This window comes from Bidens hawaiensis, unplaced genomic scaffold (assembly GCF_021521415.1).
Source record: "Bidens hawaiensis isolate Kalapana, Puna unplaced genomic scaffold, B.hawaiensis_p1.1 tig00018048_1, whole genome shotgun sequence".
NCBI classification, from domain to species: domain Eukaryota; kingdom Viridiplantae; phylum Streptophyta; class Magnoliopsida; order Asterales; family Asteraceae; genus Bidens; species Bidens hawaiensis.
The window spans coordinates 311779-334801 of NW_027492727.1; the positions used below are offsets into that span (position 1 = coordinate 311779).

At 36.6% G+C, this 23023-nt stretch overlaps 2 protein-coding genes across 5 annotated transcripts; both read left to right on the forward strand.

The window, feature by feature from the left end:
• Positions 1 to 6996: 6996 nt before the first annotated feature.
• LOC143555338 (uncharacterized) lies at positions 6997 to 10843 on the forward strand. Its single transcript, XM_077044903.1, has 3 exons — positions 6997 to 7655; positions 7988 to 8069; positions 10541 to 10843. The coding sequence occupies exons 1-3, from the start codon at positions 6997 to 6999 to the stop codon at positions 10754 to 10756; spliced, it is 957 nt and encodes a 318-aa protein (XP_076901018.1). The 3' UTR covers positions 10757 to 10843.
• A 3342-nt stretch (positions 10844 to 14185) lies between these two features.
• Positions 14186 to 19589, forward strand: LOC143555360 (cyclin-dependent kinase G-2-like). 4 transcript variants are annotated; one of them, XR_013139187.1, is made up of 8 exons: positions 14189 to 15991; positions 16201 to 16336; positions 16410 to 16498; positions 16690 to 16801; positions 16908 to 17014; positions 17407 to 17701; positions 17906 to 17985; positions 19364 to 19589. XR_013139187.1 is itself a non-coding variant. In XM_077044929.1 (6 exons), the coding sequence occupies exons 1-6, from the start codon at positions 14310 to 14312 to the stop codon at positions 17504 to 17506; spliced, it is 2226 nt and encodes a 741-aa protein (XP_076901044.1). In that variant the 5' UTR covers positions 14189 to 14309; the 3' UTR covers positions 17507 to 17757. The 4 variants fall into 4 exon arrangements, 1 of the variants encoding a protein (XP_076901044.1); XR_013139188.1 differs by lacking the exons at positions 17906 to 17985; positions 19364 to 19589 and adding an exon at positions 16579 to 16592 and having other exon boundaries at positions 14186 to 15991; positions 17407 to 17487; XR_013139189.1 differs by lacking the exons at positions 17407 to 17701; positions 17906 to 17985; positions 19364 to 19589 and adding an exon at positions 16579 to 16603 and having other exon boundaries at positions 14186 to 15991; positions 16908 to 16979.
• Positions 19590 to 23023: the final 3434 nt, after the last annotated feature.

Genomic DNA, 23023 nt, shown 5'->3' on the forward strand with positions numbered 1-23023 from the left:
ACTATGATATTAAGTTGGATGAAAATAACACTTTTACAATTTTACCCTTAAGTTGGATGTTCTTAACTATGTTATTAGTGGGTAATGTTGTAATTTGGTTTTTTATCCTTAGTAATCAGCCCATTTTTGGGAGGACAATTTATTGGGAAAAAACATCAATTTAATCCCTCCTAATTCCTCCTACTCCTTTCCTTTCCATCCTAAAAAAAATTCAAGAACACTTATTTTTTAACTATCTTTAGCTTTCCTTTCATTTCATTTCTTTCCTTTAAAAAAACTCAAGAACAGGGCGTTAATGAAAATGGAAGGAAAGGGAAAGAAAATGTAGGAGTTAATAGGCAATTAATGATACAAACACATTTTCTCTCATAATCTCTCCAATTTGGAAAGATGATTATACACTTAAATTTTCTAGTATTTTCTCTCTCTTTCCCTCCCCTCCCCTCCCCTCCCTTAAAAAATCTCTGAAACATGATTCTTTCACCTTTTCTTCTCCTTTCCTTCCCCTCCCCTCTTTAAATAAGACTCGGGAACAAAGCGTTAGTGATTGGTGTTTTGATTGATTGTGTTGAATATTTTGTAACTTCGACATGATTGAAAGTATGACAATTAATTTGTGTTTCATGTTATTATTATGAATTGTGCTACGACTTGGCTTGGATTTGAGGTACGCAAACCAGGTATTCTCATGAACCGGAATCGGGGACTGTCAACAAAAGTTAAACCGGGTCCGAGTATAGTCGGGTATTTGACCGGGGTTTTTTTTCGGGTTTCGGGTAGGGTAGGGTCGGGTTTTGACCGGGGATTGGTGGAACTGGTTTCACCGGGTCGTACAGTTCCGGGGGGGGGGGGGGGACCTAAAGCCCGGTCCGTACCCCGCGGTTAGGGTCAGGTCAGGTCCAATTTCGGGTAGGAACCGTCGGGTTGGGTCCAGAACCGGTTCTTTTGTGCACTTCTTTTGGTTAGTGAGAATAGACTATTTGGCCGGAGCCGGCAAAGAGCTTTGGACCTACAAAACCGATCACCTTAGTCCCGTCATAGGCGAGGGTTGTTCCTGTGACCAATCTCTGGCCTGAGAATTAGTAAAACGATATGAGATGGTAAGTGAAACTAAAGTGCTGATAGTGTGTAGTGTAAAAGATGATTGTACCTTGACCGGAATCCTATTTATAGTTGATGTGGGTAACGTACTAACGTCACTCTCATTTGAGTGTGGGCCATTATGTTGAGGGTAACCGACTCTAATAGTGACCTTTTTTTTGTATTTGATTGGTTTAAAAGTTAAAACCTATAGCACGAATTGGACCGTAGATCTTGCGAGACAATCTTTGAACTGCCTTCTAATCGCGTGACACGTGGACATGAGTCACATGACCTTCGGCTGGATTTAAACTAACGGGTTGGACCGTATCCTGACTCATACAGTGCTTGGGCTTTACATTTTGCAGGAATTGACTTGGCCTTGTAATAACCGAGCCTTTGGGTTTAATTTGACCCATTTACGGACCATGAAGCTTTTATTGAGCCCACAATCATCGCTTATAGGACCGGGCTTTTGAGGCTAATTTTGGGCTATGAGAAGAACCTGTTTTGAAATTCAGTTATTTGATCCACAATTCCGCATCTAATTCACACCTTCTATCCTTAAAAAAAAAAGAATCTACCGGTCTGATTCGCCAGTTTCAAATCCGTCAAATACATATCCATTAAAACCGATTCAACATAAACCAGTTTGGTTCAGAAATGATTACTAGATCTAAATTTAACTATTAAAAGAATCTACATACCAAAACCGCCGGTCGGAAGAAACCGATGGCTGTTATCACCGGCAAGTATTATGCCGTTCTCACGATAACGTGTCGTGATTTTTATAATAATTTTGTTAAATTTATATCAGAATTTATAACAGAAGGTATACTATTAAAACTAGACACAAAAAAAATGTCAAATTTACTATATTCTCAAAAAAATTATGAAAACAAACACATAAAATTGAATGACATAAATGGTGAAAATTTTGGTAGACAAATGCACATGGGTCACAAAATCAGGAGTGGTCCTTGTCAAGTTGTCATCATCCATATAGACTGTTCAGTCATCAAATTCCTACCCACTGTATACTCTTTTAGGGTCACTCATTAACATGAATTTTAACTCAAAATTCACATAAAAAGATGTTATTTTTATTATATATTTATAACTATTTCAGGGAAAATTTAGTTTTTTTTTTGAAATGTCAATAGTATTTAAAAAGAAAACGAACAACTAGCAAGAAGCCCGAACATACAAGTAAATATAACAAGTAACCAGGTACAAAAACATATTATAAAGGAGATTTTATAAAGTTAAATTTGTACCATTTTTTCCATTCAAGGCTTGGTCTCTTGCAACGATGTTTCACCCATAAGAAGGAACCGGACTTGATGTCGTTGACTATTTTGGACATTTGAAAAGGAACATTATTGAAAACGACGTCGTTTCTAGCTTTTTAAATCATCCAACAAACCACCGTCGAGATAGACTGAACCACGTGACATTCCTCTTTGTTCTTTATGCTCTTCTTCGGGAAATCAAGAATCTCATCTAAATGTCAAAATTAACCCGTTTAGGTAATTTGACCAAATCATGTATAATAGACCACACCCACTTTGAGACACTACAATAAATCGGTGATTAGTACGGCTTGTTGGGTGATATGGAAGACAATTTCACACTAACAGTATTGGTTTTATTAAGTGTTAGATAAGATGTCTTTCGGGTTAAACACTTTTTCGTTTGCTTAAACTTAACAATTTCTTTATGGACCTGGGGCGTGACTTCAAAGCGGGTCTTAAAAGAGATTGAAGATCTTCATAAATATTGTATACCTCTAGCAATGTAGGTATGCTATCTATACTGATATGTTAAATGTTTTTTAATGTTTTATGTGAATGATTAATTTGTTCTCTCATGCTTATGTAGATACATCATACATCCCTCATTGAGTCATTGTTACTTCTAACATACAAAAAGGCCTAAAGGTAAACTTTGTTTTAGGTCCCATAACATGTTTGAGTAGTCCATAATCATTAATATATCCAAAAATTATAGTTGTGTTGTTTATATCCTTATAATTTCTCCAACAAAGGTGGGACCAAAAAATAATATAGGGAATATATATTGGTTTTCATTCTTCATCAATCATTAACTATACAAGACCATTAACTCGAGATTTTTTTCTCAACATGTTTAAACGATCATCAATTCAATTCAATGGAACAACATTCCCAATTTTTGGCAAGAAAAATAATTTTTTAAATGGCCGACAAAGATAAAATTGTCTAGGTACTCTGTATGGGGTGAACCAATGGCAAAAGGTTACTGTCAAGTGATCCAACTCAGTCGTACTGAGCCCTTAAGCGCTTCCAAGCTGTCTCCAATTCCGGGGATAACCCTCTCGCTCGAAGGTCCGCTAGTGGTAAAACACAGACGCCCTTAGGATCGAACCGGAGATCACAAAGATCTCAGTCAGTCTTCAGTCTTCATTGAGTCAATAATGCCCCCCCCCCCCCCCCCACCCCCCCCAAATGTTGTTTATGAGTATTGAATTTGGGCCTTCACTAAAAAACCTCAAACTTCCATCACATTGGAAAGGACCAAATATTTTTAATAACATATCAATCATCTTTATAAAAATAATCATCATAAACTATGAAGTTACAAATATTTAACCTTTAGCATAAGACCATCATGAACATTTGAAGATATACATGCATTTCAACAAACATAGTGGTCCACTCACTCTTACATGAAACTAAATGCTTGATGAGACCTTCTTAAAAGCTGTAGGGTATACTTCCCTACCAAGGTATTTATAAGAAAAACTCTCTTATATAAATATAAACTATTTTTAATGTTATACACAACCCTTTATAATATTAGTTATAATCATAAAACAATATTAACAATGTACTATGACAAATATGTAAGGTTTTAGTCTCTTGGGGTATAAAACTAGAGATCATTTAGTGTGGTTGCTATGAGCTTATAATCGAATTGAGATACGACTGCGGTAGACTTGAGATACGAGTGCGGTATCAGGTGAGAGCTGACCCTTTTACCCGAAACACGTACATAAAATTTTCTAATTTAGTATTAGTTTTTATATTCCTTGACTATATAGTACATTAATGTTCTCTTCTGTGGGCCTTATTATGTGAAAATGAACTTTTCTTTTGGGTACTTATTTCAGAATATTATCTAAGAAAAATGTTAATGTATAAATTAAATTAACGTGTTAGTTGTGTAAATCATGTAATATATATATATATATATATATATATATATATTATATATATAAAACTGGTGTAATTATATAATTACACTATGTTGTAAATATATTATACTATAGTTACATTATGTGGTGTATATAATTACAATACTTAATTTGCACAGTTAGTATATTAATTTAATTTGTATTTGATCGGAACCCAATTATCTATATATTACATGTTATAAAGTATGAATTTATTTTTTTGTTATATCATCATGAAATTCTATATTTAAACAATATATAGCGATTGACATGTTTTTTCATGTTTTAATTTGTTGGAGATGTTATAAGAACATAGTTATATAAAATTTAAATGGCAAAACTATTTTCTACTTCTATATATTAATTTTACACTGTTTAGTTTAGGCTCGTTAAAGTTTTTCTCAAATATAAAAAACAGCTAAAAATATGTGTGTAGACATATATTAATAAATAATAACTAATAAAATAATAAATGAGTCATGTTCGAGCCGAGCCTAAAGAAAATGACTCACGCTGCAAGCTTGAGATTTAGAAAAAAATGCTCAAAATAAGCCTAGCTCGAATTCGAACTTTCGTAAGTCAAAACGATCCAAACAGATCCGAGGTAAACTCGGGCCTGTATCGTTTACACTCCTAAACTATTAGTAATAATTTATTTTCATATGAATAAGTATTACTTTACCCAACGTCATCATACTGTAGGAAACTAGGAACAGGACTGGACCAGTACCACAATGCCCGAGTTTACCCAACGTCATCATACTTTTCGTAATTTATTTTCATAGTAATAATATGTGTCATGGAACCACTTCCCAATATTCAACGGATGGGTAGTACTTGTACTACTTATTAAAGTTTCCAACTTTCTATGTTCAAGACTTGATTTTTATTGTTGTTTTCATCAAGGTTTCATCTTATTTATTTTTATAAATAAAAAAAACAATATTGGTTTTAAATTACTCCAGTTATATCATATTGATAAATAATAGTCTTAACTTCACTTCAACTAAATTTTAGTTGTACCGTCGCTGTGTAAAAATGTTTTTTGTCAGAAAACTCATATTTTTCCTCGGAAAACTCAACCATTTCTTCTGAAACATTCTTGTAACTTTAGATCGGACATTGTTTTAGAAAAAGTCCTGGTTATTGAGGTTGTTAGAATCGTAGATACACCATCGGAATCGGTTGGTGGTGGTGGTGGTTGTTGTTAGGAGTGCAAACGAGCCGAGCTGAGCCCGATCTTGGCTCGTTAACTTACATAAAGCTCAAGCTCAAGCTCGGCTCGTTTCGAGCTATGTTTTCAAAGCTTGAGCTCGGCCTCGGCTCGGCTCGTTTACTATTTATAAATTATTTTTTATATAATTAGAATGATTTTTATATGTTAATCAATAATTATCACATATATGTATTTAAAAAATTATATAAATGACAGGCCCGCAAGCCTGATCAAGCTCGATAAATGAAGCTCAGGCTCAGGCTCGTTTATTAAACATGTTTACTTTTAGGCTCGGGCTTGGGCTCGAGTTCAATTGAGCTTTTTAACAAATCGATCTCGAGTAGCTCGTGAGCAGCTTGACTCGTTTGCACCCCTAGTGGTTGTGTTTTTCAGGATGAGTGTTCTGGCAAAAAGTGTGCGTTTTCCGGCCAAAAACCGTTTTCCGTCGATCAGCAGTCCTCCGCTAGTCTTAGACTGTTATAAACAATGCTGCACCTTTAGTTGAAACTGACACCAACCAAAAATAAAGTTAAGACTATAATTTACAAACACTACATAGTTGAAATTATTTATAACCAGTATTCATACCAAAATTTCATTTAATATTTTCTTCTTGTTTTATCCCACTGTTTGGTGGATCAGATCTCCATATCCATACCATTATTATTATTATTATTATTATTATTATTATTATTATTATTATTATTATTATATTTATAACCTGCAACTCTCAAAATCAATGGCTACTTTCAAGGTTTTATTCTCTGCACATTTGTTACTTTCATACTTCAAAAAAGTTACAAGATTCTATTACCCAATTGGTACCCACCCACATTCATCCTCTGTTTCTCTCAGGCATTTTATCAAACACCTTGCCCGCATATCTTGTTGTTAATAATCTTGAACTAGCTTCACTTCTGCATGTCTTATTCTTGCATTGTTTAACTGTTTTTAATGTTATTCATGTTTCACAAGTGTTAGTGTGATAGAAAGTAGTTAACTTTATAGTGTATACTTAGATCTATTAATATTTGAGTACTTTAGTTAGATATTGAGTTTTTTTTTTTTCCAATTAATATCTTCAATATTAAGAATTAAGATTTAATATTTGTTAGTTAAAATCTTGGATTTTTTTTATTTTTATTTTTTGGTTTCAATTAATATCCTCAATATTAAGATTTAATATTTGTTAGTTAAAATCTTGGATTTTTTTTATTTTTATTTTTTGGTTTCAATTAATATCTTCAATATTAAGATTTAATATTTGTTATTCATGTTTCACAAGTATTAGTTTAATAGAAAGTAGTTAACTTTATAGTGTACACTTAGATCTATTAATATTTGAGTACTTTAGTTGATATTTTTTTTAAGTAATATCTTCAATATTAAGATTTAATATTTGTTAGTTAAAATCTTGGATTTAGGGTTAGTGATTTGAGTCATTTGAATTTTTTTTTAAATAACTTTTAACAATATTGACCAAAAGATGAGGTCAATACAAGATAAGGGTTGTTTGAGCCACGTGTCAGCTCATGACCCTTCGGGTGGCGGTGGGCCCCGCGGCAGCCACCGCACCGCTCTAGGCAAACCGACACCGTCGAAATGGGACGATGCCCAAAAATGGTTAGTCAAGTTGTCTAGAGGCGGTGAAAAGAGCGAGCCGCATGACTCAAACGCTGATGACCGAAGGTTAATAAACTCGGGTTCAAAAAACGAGAACCCGAGCTGCGAATACGAAGAAGGTGATGTTGAGTCAATAAAAGTCAACTGTGATGAGTCAATGTGGAGGTGTAGTGATAACACGGGGTCGGTTGTTAGATCGATATGTGTTAGGGATATGGGGACCGAAATGACGCCTATCGCTAGCCAGGAGCCTTCACTGGCCGCTACACCGGTGCCAGCCACGACGCCGGCTGCACGCAGCCCGATAGCGTCCGGTTCCTCGACTCCAGTTAGACCAAGTGTGAACCGTGGGCCCACGTTTGATGTTGGTGGGCCCACTAGGTTCGGTCGGGAAAAGGTGGAACCAAGTGGCGGAAATGTGGTTGAAAGTAAGGCTGTAAATCAAGATTCTTCGAAGGCGAGTCCTCTTGAGACCCGAGCGATGGCTTGGGATGAAGCCGAACGCGCAAAATACATGGCAAGGTGATAACTCTTTCCCGACCCTTTTGTTGAATTCGTATGCTTTGCGTAAAAAGATATGATTCGTGTTCGTTTGGATCGTTTATATAAAATCTTGAAGCAAATGATTGTTTAAAGTCAAACTGTATTGGTTTGACTTTTTGACTATTAAAAGTCAAAGTAACCAGATTTGAACAAACATGCTATACATGCTGTATGAAATATGAATACTGATTATTATTGAGATAAATGTGACTAATATTCTTCAAATCACCCCCAAAACATATATCCAAACACCACCCGTTACACATGTATATGGCGTGTTAAGATTATTGACTATTGTTTTTGGTTGGTAGGTACAAGCGCGAAGAAGTGAAGATACAAGCTTGGGAGAATCACGAAAAGAGGAAAGCAGAAATGGAAATGAAACGAATGGAGGTAAATTTTGACATCTTATATATAAAATGGTATAAAATGGCTTATGTTATTTATATACATTCCGCCATACCGGGATCAAACGGGTTAAGTTGAAGGTTTATCTAAAAAGGAAACGGGTTGAAGGCTATATGAAGTGCATATATATATATTTTTTTTACTCCGTAAAATTTCATTTCAAATAAAAGGATCCAATTACAATAAAGAGGCAGGTAAGCGAGCAACAAGCTGCGTCGCCACCCCTTTTGAATGGCAAAACCGGTCCTACTGTAAACAAAATTATCGTTCTTGGCGTCGTTGAGTTACCGTGCACGACCCGCTGAACTCTTTTTAAAAAAAAAAATAAAACCTCCCAATACGCTTTTTTAGAATTAAAAAAAATAAAAAAGTAGAACTATTTTTGTGATAATATGATTTTAATGATCATATTATCCCATTAAGAACTTCCTAAATTTCCAAATTTGGATCAAACCATGTGCAACCCGCACTAAGGATGTATTTGGGATTTTGCTTATTAAAACTGATTATCTGATTACTGTGGTTCAAAATGTTTTTTTGTTTTTGTTTTTGTTTTTTTCTTTTGACATATAAACACAAACCGAGCTACATTTGAATAATGGGTAAGCGAGCAACAAGCTATAAGTACGATAACTGTAGAACAAATTAAAGTTACTCGTGGCAAATTGCTTATTTCAGAAAAGACAGAATTACAGAAATTGTTCTTTATGTTTACCTCAAATTTCACTGGTGGTCCTTTATCTTTCAAATTGATGTTTATTGTCCTTTACGTTTAAAAATGTTACACCTTTTGTCCTTTAGGCCTAACCCCATTAAAGACCCTCGTTAAGTTGTGTCATGTGCTGCTCACGTGAGGGTATTACCGTAATTTCAGATCCTGTTAATATTTCCCCTAATTATATTATATATTAAAAACAAATTAATTAAAATATTATAAATATATTATATATTATAATAAAACAAAACAAATCCCACCCAAGACCATTAACACCCCTTCTTTGCCACTTCCACGCATCCAATAGCATCACCGCCGGCCACCATCGCCGGCCACCATCATCACCGCCATCCACCCTCACACCAACACCAGCCACCATCGAACCTCCAACCGCCATCTCCCAAACACCACCATCTCTGCCTCCCTACCCCTTCTCTCTATAGTTTTCTTCATCCCTCTTGATATAAAGATGAAAGTCGCCGAAAGCTCCACCATAATACCATGATTGGGCTGTAATTCCAAAAGCTCCAGCATAACGACCGCCACCGTAGCCACCGGAAGCTCCCCAAGAACCGAGATTCACTCTCTTTCTTACTCGATTGCATCTTTATGTCTTCGATTTGATTCAAAGACTATGAGCGAGCTCCGATTGGGGTTCCGATTTGGCTGGAATAAGATGAACAGAGTCCGATTTGGGCGGAATAGGATGAATGGACTTCGATTATGGTCCCGATTTGGCCGAAAACGATGAACAGACTTTGATTATGGTTTTGATTTGGGCGGAAGACGATGAACGAGTTTCGATTAGGGTTTTGATTTGACCGGAAGACGAAGAATGGCCTTCGATTTAACTATGGTTGCATTCCTTTGTTCAAACTTAAGTGACTGGAGTTAAAAGGGTTGCGGCGGCACCGACGGTGGTGTAGGAGGTTGTGGCTGGGAGACAGAGGAAGGAGGAACAGTGGGTATGTTTAATGGGTATGTTTAATGTTTTCAGAGAGTCTCGGAGAGAGAAAATGGTGTTTGCCTTCTTCACCTGCACAACGACACCGATAATATGATGGTTCTGTGAAGATGGTTGTGGTGGTGGCGGAGAGAGAGAGAGAGAGAGAATGGGTTGGTTGGTGGCTGTGGTGGCTTGCCGGAGAAGATGGTGGTGGTGATGGGATGGTGGTGGTGTATGAACGGAAGAGAGAGATGTATTTTTTATTTTTTAAAATGTTTTTTTCTAATAAGTCGGTAAAATGACCAATTTACCTTCATGTGCAAGGCACATGACCAGACTTAACGATAAAAACTAACTGGGTTAGGCCTAAAGGACAAAAGGTGTAACATTTTTAAACGTAAAGGACAATAAACATCAATTTGAAAGATAAAGGACCACCGGTGAAATTTGAGGTAAACATAAAGGACAATTTCTGTAATTCTGCCTTTCAGAAAACAATAAGCTGGTTTTGCCATGAACCCATTTTGGCCTGTCTGACCCGCTCATTTTGTTAAATCTTGATTAGACAGGCAGAAAATTTTAGTTTTCATTTTTCCATGAACCCTTTTTGACCCGACCGTTTTGTTAAATCTTGATTAGACAAAGACGGAAAGATTGAGTTTTGTCATAAACCCTTTTCGACCCGTCTGATCCGCCCATTTTACATGAACCTTTTGACCCGTCTGACCCGCTGCATTTTGTCACAAATCATTTTTTGACCCATCTGACCCGCCCATTTTGTTAAATCTTGATCAGGTAAAGGCGGAAAGACTGAAATCTCGAGCGCAAGAAAAGTATACAAACAAACTTGCGTCGACACGGAGAATCGCTGAAGAAAAACGAGCAAAAGCCGAGGTGGCTTTGAACGAACAATCCGTAAAAACATCAGAAAAGGCGGATTACATAAGAAGAACAGGACACCTTCCATCTTCTTTCTCAATTAAACTTCCTTTAAATTCTTGCTGTTGGTAGTTAGTTAGCTAGTTAGTTAACATAGTAGCAAGTGTATTTATTTAGACCACTTTGTTTGTACCTTTTAGAATTCCAGATTTTATTAGTTTTATGGACTTTTTGTTTTGTTTCGTTTTATTAGTTTTAGGAGCCTTCACGGGCCGCTACACCGGTGCCAGCCATGACCCCGGCTGCACGCAGCCCGATAGCGTCTGGTTCCTCAACTCTCGTTAGACCAAGTGTGAACCGTGGGCCCACGGTTGATGTTGGTGGGCCCACTAGGTTCGGTCGGAAAAGGTGGAACCGAGTGGCGGAAATGTGGTTGAAAGTAAGGCGGGAAATCAAGATTCGAAGGCGAGTCCTCTTGAGACCCGAGCAATGGCTTGAGATGAAGCCGAACGCGCAAATTACATGGCAAGGTGATAACTTTTTTCGACCCTTTTGTTGAATTCGTATGTTTTGCGTAAAAAGACATGATTCGTGTTCGTTTGATCCCGTTTGGATTTTTTTTTTTTTTTATGATATAAGTATGCTTAGTTCATAGTGCTTTCCTTTAATGGGGTTAGGTTTCTAACAAAGCATAGTTGTTAAAACCGTTGAAACCGACCCAATGGCTCAATTGAAACAAGTCGGACGGTTTGAGATCCAAGCAGTTTCATTTACATGGTTTGGTGGTTGAACGGTTCAATCCGCTTGTTTGAGGGTTCAATCCAGTTTTATTATTTATGCAGTTCTTTTCGTTTTTGCGATACGTATATGTATTTATGTAAGATTTATTATGATCATGAACTGATTTTTTTTTTTTTAAGTTTCGGATACAAGCTAAAGTTTTTAAGAAATATTAATTCAAACTGTCAAAACAAAGCCGTTAAGACGTTGGACCAGCCGATTTGGCCTGCCAACTTGACCAAGATTACTTGATTTGTCGTTTCCTGAAATTGTTAGTGGATGAGCTAAAAAGGTTCGCTAAAAAGGTTCGCTAAAAAGGTTCGCTAAAACAAGGTAAAGAACAAACGTAACGAAAAATACGTTTTTTAAACAACATATGTGACTGGTGTTATTCTTAGTCATGTTCCGAGAGTGTTTGATTAGAATATCAAACGGTAAAAAATGAATATGAACACTCTATTTGTCGTACTTCAATGAAGATTTTGAAAAATTATTATCTAGAAAAGAGTAAATTATTTTTCTTTTCCTCTGTTTTTATTTTCTGTAGCCTTTCAATTAACATGGAACTTTTGAGCGAATAAACCCCTAACGTTAAAATTTGATTGTGGGTTCGGCCCCATAGACCAGGCCCGACCAGGGAGGGGGCGAGGAGGGCGACGACCCAAGGCCCAACCATTCCTTGGGGCCAAAACTTTTTAAAAAATATATGTAGATTATAAGTAGTGACAGTGGAATTGGAACCTTGTCTGCTCGTCACTTTTGTGCTCAAGTTCGATTCCATCTTTAACATTTTTATAATCATTTTTTAATAAAATGGATATATTATCAAATAAACATGTTAGAAATCCAAAATTTTATATAAATGAAGTTGTCAAAAGTTCAAAGCAACGCAAAAATATGTTTGATCGCGTGGTAACACTAGGTTTTGCCACATCAACCTTTTTATGTTTCTTTTACATTGTTTTACGAGGCTTGTGGAGCCAATAAGTCATGCAGAGTTCAAAAAGCTCGTGACTCGCTCAAATAAAAGTAGCTAAACATTATTAGACTGGAAACAACCTAAGCTGAGTCTGCTCAGTTTTGTAACCGAACCAAACTCGTCCCAAGCTCGGCTTAGGTCATGGATCAGCTTGTTTGCTTGTACGTATGCCACTTAACTTTAAAATCGAGCAAGAGCCTAGCTCAGCTACCTCATTTAATTTCGAGCTCGAGCTTGACTCTAAACAATCCTAAGACTATATGGCGACACCAAATTCGTGCCAATTCACAACAACAATAAACCATGTGGCGGCACCAGGTACGACCACATCAACCTAATTTTTTTATTCGTTTGTGTTACTTTTCTGGGCTTATTTATTTCCGTTTACAAACTAATTAATCTAGATATTTTAACAAACTTAACCCATAACAACCGAACAGAGGTGGGCAAATAAACCTGGTAATCGAACCGAAACCGAACCGGTTTGAAACCGATCTGGAACCGATTGAAACCGTCGGTTTGCAACCGGTTTGTAATTTTTTTCCATCAAATCCGGTTTCAAACCGGTTAACCGAATCGAAACCCGAATTAAAACCGATCGTAACTTGGTAAGAAACCGGTTTCATCCCGAACCGAAACCGATAATAAAGCGGTTTTAACAAACTTAACCCATAACAACCAAACTAGAGGTGGGCAAATAAACATGATAACCGAACCGAAACCGAACCGGTTTAAAATCGATTATGTAGAAACCGGTTTGGAACCGATTGAAACCGTCGGTTTGGAACCGGTTTGTATTTTTTTCCATCAAATCCGGTTTCAAACCGGTTACCCGAACCGAAACCCGAATCGAAACTGATCGTAAGAAACCGGTTTCAACCCGAACCGAAACCGATAATAAGCTGGTTTTAACAAACTTAATCCATAACAACCGACCTAGAGGTGGGCAATTAAACTTGGTAACCGAACCGAAATCGAACCGGTTTGAAACCGATTATGTAGAACCTGTTTGGAACCGTTTGAAACCGTCGGTTTGCAACCGGTTTGTAATTTTTTCCATCAAATCCGGTTTCAAACCGGTTAACGAAACCCGAATCGAAACCGATCGTAACTTGGTAACAAACCGGTTTCAACCCGAACCAAAACCGATAATAAATGGGTTTTGACTTTTGTTGATTAAACCGAACCAGTTTTAATTCTAAACCAGTTTGTGCACCTTTAAACTGAACCGAACCGAACCGAGAGAGTTTTAAATTCCGGACGTATCTTTTGATTGCCATCACACGACTAAGGGATCCAAATACCAATTCCAATACCCAAAATCAAATCTCTAGAACCAACCACCGTGTTCTGCCGCCACTGGTTTCTCACCGCCGGTGAGCCATAACATCACTCACAAACCGAAGCAATCGACCTATATAGGTTCAATTTCTCATTTCGCCTCTTTTTTATCATTCAATTTGATTCGATTCAATTCCTAGGGTTTTGTAATTCATCCGGATTTGATACAATTGAGTCCACCGGTTCAATTATACATTCATTATGTATCCTCGTGGTTGATATTATTACCCTATACGTGTTTCTATTGCTATTTCTCGTACGGTTTGATTTCTAGGGTTTTGTGGTTTTGTAATTGTTACGGATTTGGTGAAATTGAGTTGCTCGGGTTAATTCTACGGTTGATGTTACGGTATACGTATTGTGATATCTCGTTTTCCCTCTTTTTTATCGTTCGGTTTGGTTTTTAGGGTTTTGTAAGATCAGGATTTGGTGAAATTGAGGTGGTCGGGTTAATCGTACGGTGGTTTTGTATCATCGTGGTTGATTTACGCATCGGTGATTGTTGAATTACGCGTAGAGGATCGAAAACGCCTAAAATTTGGGGGTTAGGGTTTTTGAGGGGTGGATTAGTGTTCTGTTTTATACATGAGCAAGTATATGGCGGCGGGAAGACATGGAGGATACCGTGATAGTGAGGTTAGGGAGCGGGAAGGGGAATATGATCGTGTGAAGAATGGTGGTGACCAGGGGTATGATAGGGGAAAGAATCAGGGTCGGGGTAGGGTTAGGGTGAGGGATAGTAATAAAGATAGAGAGGTGGTTAATGGTGTTGGTGGTGGTGGGGGTTATCGTTCGGGTTCTAGGAGTTTTTCGGGTGGTGATGGTGGTGGTTTGAGGCGTGGTGATCAGCGTATCAGGGTTGGGGATAGAGAACCGGGTGAGTTGTCTAGTGAGAGTGGGTCGGATGAAGGTGTGGAGTCGGAAATGAATGGTAAGAATAATGAGGGTGTAAAGATGGAAAATAATTCTCAGTCTGATAGTGGTAAAAAGAGGAAGTTTTCGCCGATTGTTTGGGATAGAGATGATAAGGAAGCTAGTAATTCGTCGATGGTTAGATCTTCGCCAGCTAATGTTGTTCTGCCTCCTCCGCCTCCGTTGCCTAAATCCTACCGTCGATCGCCTGTTGTTCTTGCAGCTGTTGTTCAAAACTCTCCCGTAGAAAGTAATAAGATTTTGTCTAGAGGTAATACTCCTGTTGATACTGGCAAGCGTGATTCTTCTGGATTTGAACCACATACTATGAAGCATGATGATTCTCCTGGATTTGAATCCCATGTTGGTTTATCTTCTTCTCTTGTACAGGAAGAGGATCTTGGGTACAGTCAGGATGTAGGTCCACCAGAAGAAGATTACATGCCGACACGAACAATAAGATCTTCTCGGTGGGCCAGTGATGCCAATTCTTCATCTGATGAAGGCGAACTTTCTGATGATAATAAGATTCAACAGAGGAAAGGATCTGTTGAAATTAGATCAAGAAAGCAGTCGTCAAGTCCTGAGGTTGGGGAGCGTTATAGGGAAAGCTCTGAACGAGTTAGAGGGCGGTCTTCTGAGTCTGTTGAAGCAGGAATGAATGATTTGTCTGACAATGATTTGGAGAGGAAGGATTATATGGATATAGACGATGAAGACAAGAAAGATGGTACTGATTTGAGTTTATCAGAGTCTGATTCAGAAAATGGTGATGGATCTCAAGGTGCACCAGATGCTGGTGGCCCCTCTGTAAGAAGTGTGAATATGCTGCATGGTTGTAGAAGTGTTGATGAGTTTGAGAGATTGAACAAGATAGACGAAGGTACTTATGGGGTTGTTTATAGGGCCAAAGATAAGAAAACAGGAGAAATTGTTGCTCTGAAAAAGGTAAAAATGGAGAAAGAAAGAGAGGGGTTTCCTCTTACCTCTTTAAGGGAAATAAACATTCTACTTTCATTCCATCATCCATCTATTGTGGATGTGAAGGAAGTGGTAGTTGGGAGCAATCTCGATAGTATTTTTATGGTAATGGAATACATGGAACATGATCTTAAAGCATTAACGGAGACAATGAAACAGCCGTTCAGCCAGAGTGAAGTTAAATGCCTTATGCTCCAGCTATTCGAAGGAACAAAATACCTTCATGACAACTGGGTACTTCACCGTGATTTAAAAACCTCAAATTTACTTTTGAACAATCGAGGTGAACTGAAGATCTGTGACTTTGGATTGTCTCGTCAATATGGAAGTCCTCTAAAACCGTATACTCATTTGGTGGTTACTCTTTGGTACAGGTGAGAATCCATCATTTGTGCAATATTTCTTTTATTAAACTTAAATACCATATGTGTACTTTATTTTATTATTATGCTTGTATGGCAAGTTGTATTTGATTTTATACCAAAATCATCATGATTAGATAATGTGACTGATGTATATTATGCCAGTATAGTAAATGATATGTTTTTCATCAGTTTTATTTGGCGATTTAATACTTTAATAGGGCACCGGAGCTTCTGCTTGGAACAAAACTGTATTCTACTGCAATTGACATGTGGTCACTGGGCTGTATCATGGCTGAACTGTTGTCTAAGCAACCTTTATTTAATGGGAAAACAGAGTTTGACCAGCTTGACAAGGTAAGTTGACCAGCGAGTTGTATTTTATTGTACTATGATCAACACTTATTCACTTTGGACTCTCAAAATGCAGATATTTAAAACACTTGGCACACCAAATGAGACTATTTGGCCAGGATACTCCAAACTTCCTGGAGTCAAGGTGAACTTTGTCAAGCACCAGTAAGTTCAAACTTTCCTGAATTTATTTTTCAATGCAAATAAAAAGTTCACATTTTCATATTTTGCTAATGTTTTCCCAGGCTTCCAGCTTTGGGTGATTTTCTGGTCTGCCTTTCTAGCTTCTGTTGGTGACAACATTAAGTACATTTATAATTCTCTTGGTTTTATTTACTATTTTGCATTTTTTGTAGGTATAATTTATTGCGGAGAAAATTCCCGGCTACATCTTTTACTGGATCTCCTGTACTTTCTGATGCTGGATTTGATCTGCTGAATAAACTTCTAACATATGACCCTGAGAAGGTATTGTTTTGTACTTGGACGGTTTTATATGCTTATGAAGCTTTGTTTTTTTATACCAATTTGACATGTATCATATTTATTATTTAATTATCTGCAATACTCCCAGAGGATAACAGCTGCGGAAGCTCTAAACCATGAGTGGTTCCGTGAAGTTCCTCTACCAAAGTCTAAAGATTTTATGCCGACTTTTCCAGCTCAGCATGCTCAAGACAGGTATGTATTAACTGTAGATTTTAGAATTTGGTGTACAAATTAATGAAATTGCATAGTATAATTAGTATTTTTCTCTCCCTTAAAAGGTACAAAAATCCAAAAAGTGTTCTTTTTCTTTTTTTAATATTTAAGGTAATAGACTTCAAATTATTTCTACTTTGGGTAGTCAAATTTATGCTTCTTTTCAAGCTAACAAAATTCCATTTTTTACCTTGGATCGTTGGGTGTTTTCTAAAATGGTTGTTTTTACATCTATGTTTTGTTTTCTGGAAAATGTCAAACTATGTTACCCATGATAGAATTTTAAGGAAAACTGGTTTTATATGCAATCAGCTCATAAACGAAGCTTAATGTCTTGGAGTTGTAACTATTTATTTATTTGGCTACTTCAGGCGTACACGAAGGGTAATGAAAAGCCCTGATCCTTTAGAGGAGCAGCGTAGGAAGGAGCTGCAACAAGCTGAATTTGGGACAGGTGGCTTATTTGGATAGGATATAGAGTTTATGTGTCCGGTTTCAAATTTATGATGTACTAAAAACTTGACATTGTTGAGGTGAGAGTCCATGTGCTGAGGTGGCATTGGCAATATTGGTTAGGGGTGACTACCATCAATGCTGCTTCCAGCAGGCACCCTTCATCATCTTGGAGTTGACTTCTGCTTTTACTCTCAACTTGATACATAGCAGGTTGACTTCTTTGTGCAAGATGTTAACTTTTTACCATTTGTTTCTTTGGAACTTGTGTATGTAGCCTTTAAGATCATACTATGTAACATATTTTTAGTTGGTTACTGTATAACATTTCATGGAATTGTTTTTTTTCCCATATAAGTTTTTACTTTCTATATTGTGCTTTATCGGGTTTTTTAATCTTCGTATTGTGTTTGCAAGAAATTGTCGGTGTAGCTTGGAGTTGGCGTTCTTAGCTTTTCATTGACGGAGTATATTATCAGAAATTGTGCTATTTCAAGGTAATGTCATGATAACATGAATTCCTTAAAGAATTAATGATTACCTTTTATCATTTGTTCTTTTGGAACTAGCTGGTATTTTGTTGTTTTATGTCTAGAAGCCAAGTGAGATTTTATTCTAAGCTTCACAAACCTATGTGGTTCGATACGATCATACGGGTAGTTACTAAATTTGATTAGGGTTTAAAGTCATATGTATTTAGTAAGTGATGACTTGTTAGTTTTCCCGTTATGAGTTGGTTTTCTTCTCTTTAGAACCCTTGTTTCTCAGTTTTTTTTTTGTTTAAACAAGTTAGTGAATAGTTATAATAATTTATAAATGGAGATTAGGGTCGAGGTTTAGGCGGAGTTGACTTCTTTGGGAACCTACATGTTAAATTGTAGGAACTTTTTAATACTATCTTTAAAGTTTTTTGTTCTAGTTAAATAATTTTTGGTTTGGTTCATATATCAAATAAATGTCAGATCTTTAAGTTGCAAAAATAGGTGCTGATCATCACATAAGGTGATTTGGGGGCAGGAGTAGTGATACAAGTAGGTGTTTAGAATTATCAAGGGGTTAAGGGTATTTTTTTAGTAATCAGTTATTAGCTTGCTTAAATGTTTTTTTTAGCCTGTTTCCGTGGTTATCATGTTTCTTGCTGAACTGGTTATAAGTTAATAGGAAATAGAGGTCAGGGGCCGAGGTTTAGGCATCAGGGATGGTAGAAAAGCCCAAGTAATCGTAACTTTAGAATGGTCGAGGTAATTAAAGGCGTAACCCGGGCCATTCTAGTTTTAATTTGTAGGCTGCTGCGCTTGACCCATACTTGTTTACCCTTATCTAAACAGGATGTGTTTACATAATGTATAATCTTAATAAGTATAATACGTTATATTTTGAAGATAAGAACTCGTTTACTTATTTAAAATGTAAAATTGCTAGAAGTGTTTCTGGGTATTTCGTATTTTAAGCTTGTTTCTGCAACAAAATCAACCAGACGCGTAATTAGTAGCGGATCCTCCTCATGGGTATGGTGGAATATTATGCTCGGGTGATGGTGGGATATTATGCCCATCGAAATTCGTATTAGTTATAGTGAGAAATTTAGACTGTTGACTTTTGGTGATTATTTGTTATTTTGTGCTTTTGCAAGATCATTTGTAATATTAGCTGATCAGTTTCGAACAACTTGCTGTAGAAGTGAGGAATTCTTTGATTGAATTGACTGTTGACCAATCGTTGATGGTTAACTCGGGCCATAGATATTGTTTTTTCCGCTTGATTGCCACTGTATCATAGATCTGATTTATATGCTTTTGAAATATAATGGTCTGTAAAAATGCAACTTTCATTTTCTTGAAATTTTATGACATATATCTGCAACTGTCACTGCAGTATGAAAAGCAAGTAGATTGTGGAGGTCAACCTGTGCAGCCCGGAAGTTTTATAGTTTTCATGTATTTTGTCTGTTATTCAGGTACTTTTTATAACTTAACATCTCTACACCTAAAGGTTAAGTTTCTACCATATTAAGGCCGTTAAAGCCTTCTCTTCATAATAGGCGGAGATGCTGGTTACTTCATAAAAGGGGTTAAAACCGATAAAATTATAGAACGCACCAAAATCGTACATGGAGGATGGGTAACAGGTGATCCTGCAGGATCGAGTCAAATATATATATATTTTTGGGTTATTCCTGACCCTCGTGACTCGTTTAGTTTACGTTGTAACAACCTTACTGCCTAGTTTCCGTTATAACCAACCTTATAAACCTTTGCCTCTGATCGACTTTGTGTTCTGTCTGAACCTGTTTGACCAACTTTTAAGCCAGTCTGTTTTGACATCCAAACTTATTTTTCAAGGTATATGAACTAGTGTTGTAGAACTCGTGGTTGACCAAATTTTTCAAAAACTTAAAATGATTTTGACCAAATTTGACCATTTTTTTTCAATCGAAGTTTGATTAATTTAAACCATTTTTGGCTGGTAATGACCTTAGGTGAAGTCGAATTGGTAGCCCTCAAATTTCTGGTTAATCAGCGTCTACTCGTGATGTTTATAACACTAATATAAATTGGAAACCTCTGTCAAAATTGGTGTTAAATATGGGTTTCGTTTGGATTTTTGTTTTGATTCGAGGACTGATGGTAAACGTGTTTAGTATTTGGTTATATGTAGGCGAAGATATTGAAAATGACATATTTAAGACTAATGAATTAAAATCAATATCAGTGATAGTTAATTATAACCAAGAATGTCTCTTCATGAACTCTGACTTCGTGACTGTATAGCCGATTTAAAATAAAAGTTGCACCCGCCTCTGTTTTACTAAATGTGCTCCCTTCACCTTTATTGTTCATGTAGCCTCTCTGTGCCCATAGATATGTAATCACATTCTGTACGTTATACCGCTCTCTATGCTCATATATACATGTAATCATCCTTTATAGGCTTGTATGTTGTATTGTTAGAGGGTTTGAGTTATGACATTATATATGTGGTGCATTAATTATCCACCTCCACCACTCGGTCCAAACATAGATCTGTAATTACAGTCTGTACGTGATACTGCTGCCTAAATGCTCATGCATATACGTAATCATCCTCTATAGGCTTGTATGTTGTTTCTATACCTTTGTATTCTTAGGGTGTTTTGAGTTATGACAATGTATATGTAGTACATTAATTTACTTGCTCTAAACCAGTGTCGAACTAGTGATTTGGTCGTGTGCAACCACTTGCAAGTCATGAGTAAGCTCAAGTATTATACGAGTCGAGGCTGAGCTCGAATTTTGTAATTGAGTAGATTGAGTTGAGCAGAGTTCGCCTGTGTATACCTGAATGAACCCGTAAGTGAACGTGACTAGTAAACAATCCTTTTTTGGGTGATGAATATCGTTGATAATAGGTATATCTTGCATCCTTTTATCGATGGATGATTAATATATACTTTAAAAACTAGTTTTGGAGCTTTCTTTAGGTTCATTATGTATTGATTATAATTTAGGTGAAAATATAAACCAAAACATACTTTAGATGTGATATTATAAAATTTATTGGGTGAGAATGGTGCGAGGAAGAAATGGTGTTAGCTAAGGCTTGGGTCAATACACTGGAAGTTCTAGTAAACGCGGAACATCGAACTTCATCATACATCGGATGAACGAGGAACGTCGAACTTCGTCATTTTAGGGTAATGTTCTAAAAATTTCAAAGGATCGAGTCTCAGGTTTGGCAGCGATGCCCATCAAGCTCGAAAGCTCAAAATGGGAGGACATGAACATGAAAATAACTGATATTAACGGGGATACAACAATTTTATGAGCCGTTAAATCAGATTAGGATGTGTACAATGTGAAGTTGAAAGAATATACTAGCAACAAATGCTTTGTTCTCATGGGTACCGAGTATTAGCAATCTTCCAATAGACCGAGGACCACAAACTCAAAACATGTACTCAAAAGTCTTTGGAAGCATAATTAATTTGTTATTTAATTAATTAAATGAAAATAATTGTTATTTTATTATTGTTTATGCACATATATTCAAATTAAAAAGTTAAAAATGGATTTGGGATGGGCAAGATGAAAAATGAATGTAATTCTAATGGTTTTGTTTTAAATGGTTTTGGACTTGGAGTGGTATAAGATATGAAAAATGTGATATGATTTGACGCTGATGTTAAATGAAGAAAGTCCGATGAAATATATAGAAATGATGTATAACTCTAATTCATTCGTTTTTTTAAACGACAAATTTCTTACTACCGGAAACTTAAACTCATGGCCTGTGTGTGTTTAAGAGGTTTTGCCTCTGTCACCGGAGAAACTTCTTACTACCCGGGGCTTGGAATTAGTTTATTTGATTAATTTTAAGTTATTTAATAAAATATATACTAAATTTTAATTTATTTTAACTTGTATAGGGACTATTGGGCCCACCGATTTGGATTTGTACTTGGAAGTTAGAAGTTGGAATCATGAGTCTACATCTTCTTTCTTAAATATCTCTCAGGTTTCAACCCACTCATACTCAAATCCACACAACATATATAGTACCATATAAAGAAAACTTCTACACTTTCTAATTTAACCTGTTAAGTTAATTTATGGTCAGGCTAAACGTAACCCGCTCTTTAGCTTTCATTTCCTTTTAACATTTGTAATTGATGTGTTAAGTTAATTTAGGGTCAGGCTAAACCATCATCCGCTAGCTTGCTTCATATCACCACCAACCTCTTTCTCTCTCGTCTTTTCTCCCTCACAAAACCGTTCAAGGTGATGACGGTTTCTTCTCTCTTTTTCATCTGTCTATTCCTTTTCTTATTTTTGTACCCATTAGTCCTTCACCGTGGGCAATGTAGGGGTAAGTTGTGCGTGGAACACCGCCGAGGGGCAACGGGGGGGGGGGGGGGGGGGGGAGGGGGTGCAATGCAACGACATGCGGCTTGGGAATATCGGTGGGACCATATGATTTTCTCCCTCTTACACACACAGAGGCTTCATAAGAGGCGCTTCGAATCCTCGTTTTTTATGCAGCGATGACGTGAAAAGACGTAGAAGCCCCTCAACAGTGAACGGTCTTAAAAACCTCTAAGAAAAACCGATTTCCAACACGTGTACCATACCACTTGTCATCTGCTACCCATCATATTCAACACATGTGTTCAAATCCTTCATATCTATAATATATATAAACGAAAACATAAAAATCTTACGTGTCGCGATGTGGTCGCTCCCCCTTTTTTTGGAGTCACCAGATTTGCTTGATTTTTAGATGGTGGCTTCTCATGCATTTGACCCGAATTCACGGGTATGTGTCTTACCAAACCCAGGTTTTTCTTAAACGGGTTATAACATCTCATTAAATTAAAAATTATTCTCATCAAATTATTGATGAGAAAATCCTCTAAAATAGGATATACTAAAAATTATTATATGATTTTTTTTAAAAGATATTATTTATAATTAAGAAACAATTTTATTAGTAAAAAAATAAGCGGGTCTTGGGTCTCACCAAACCCAAATAACTTTTAAACCAGGTTATAAAATTTTA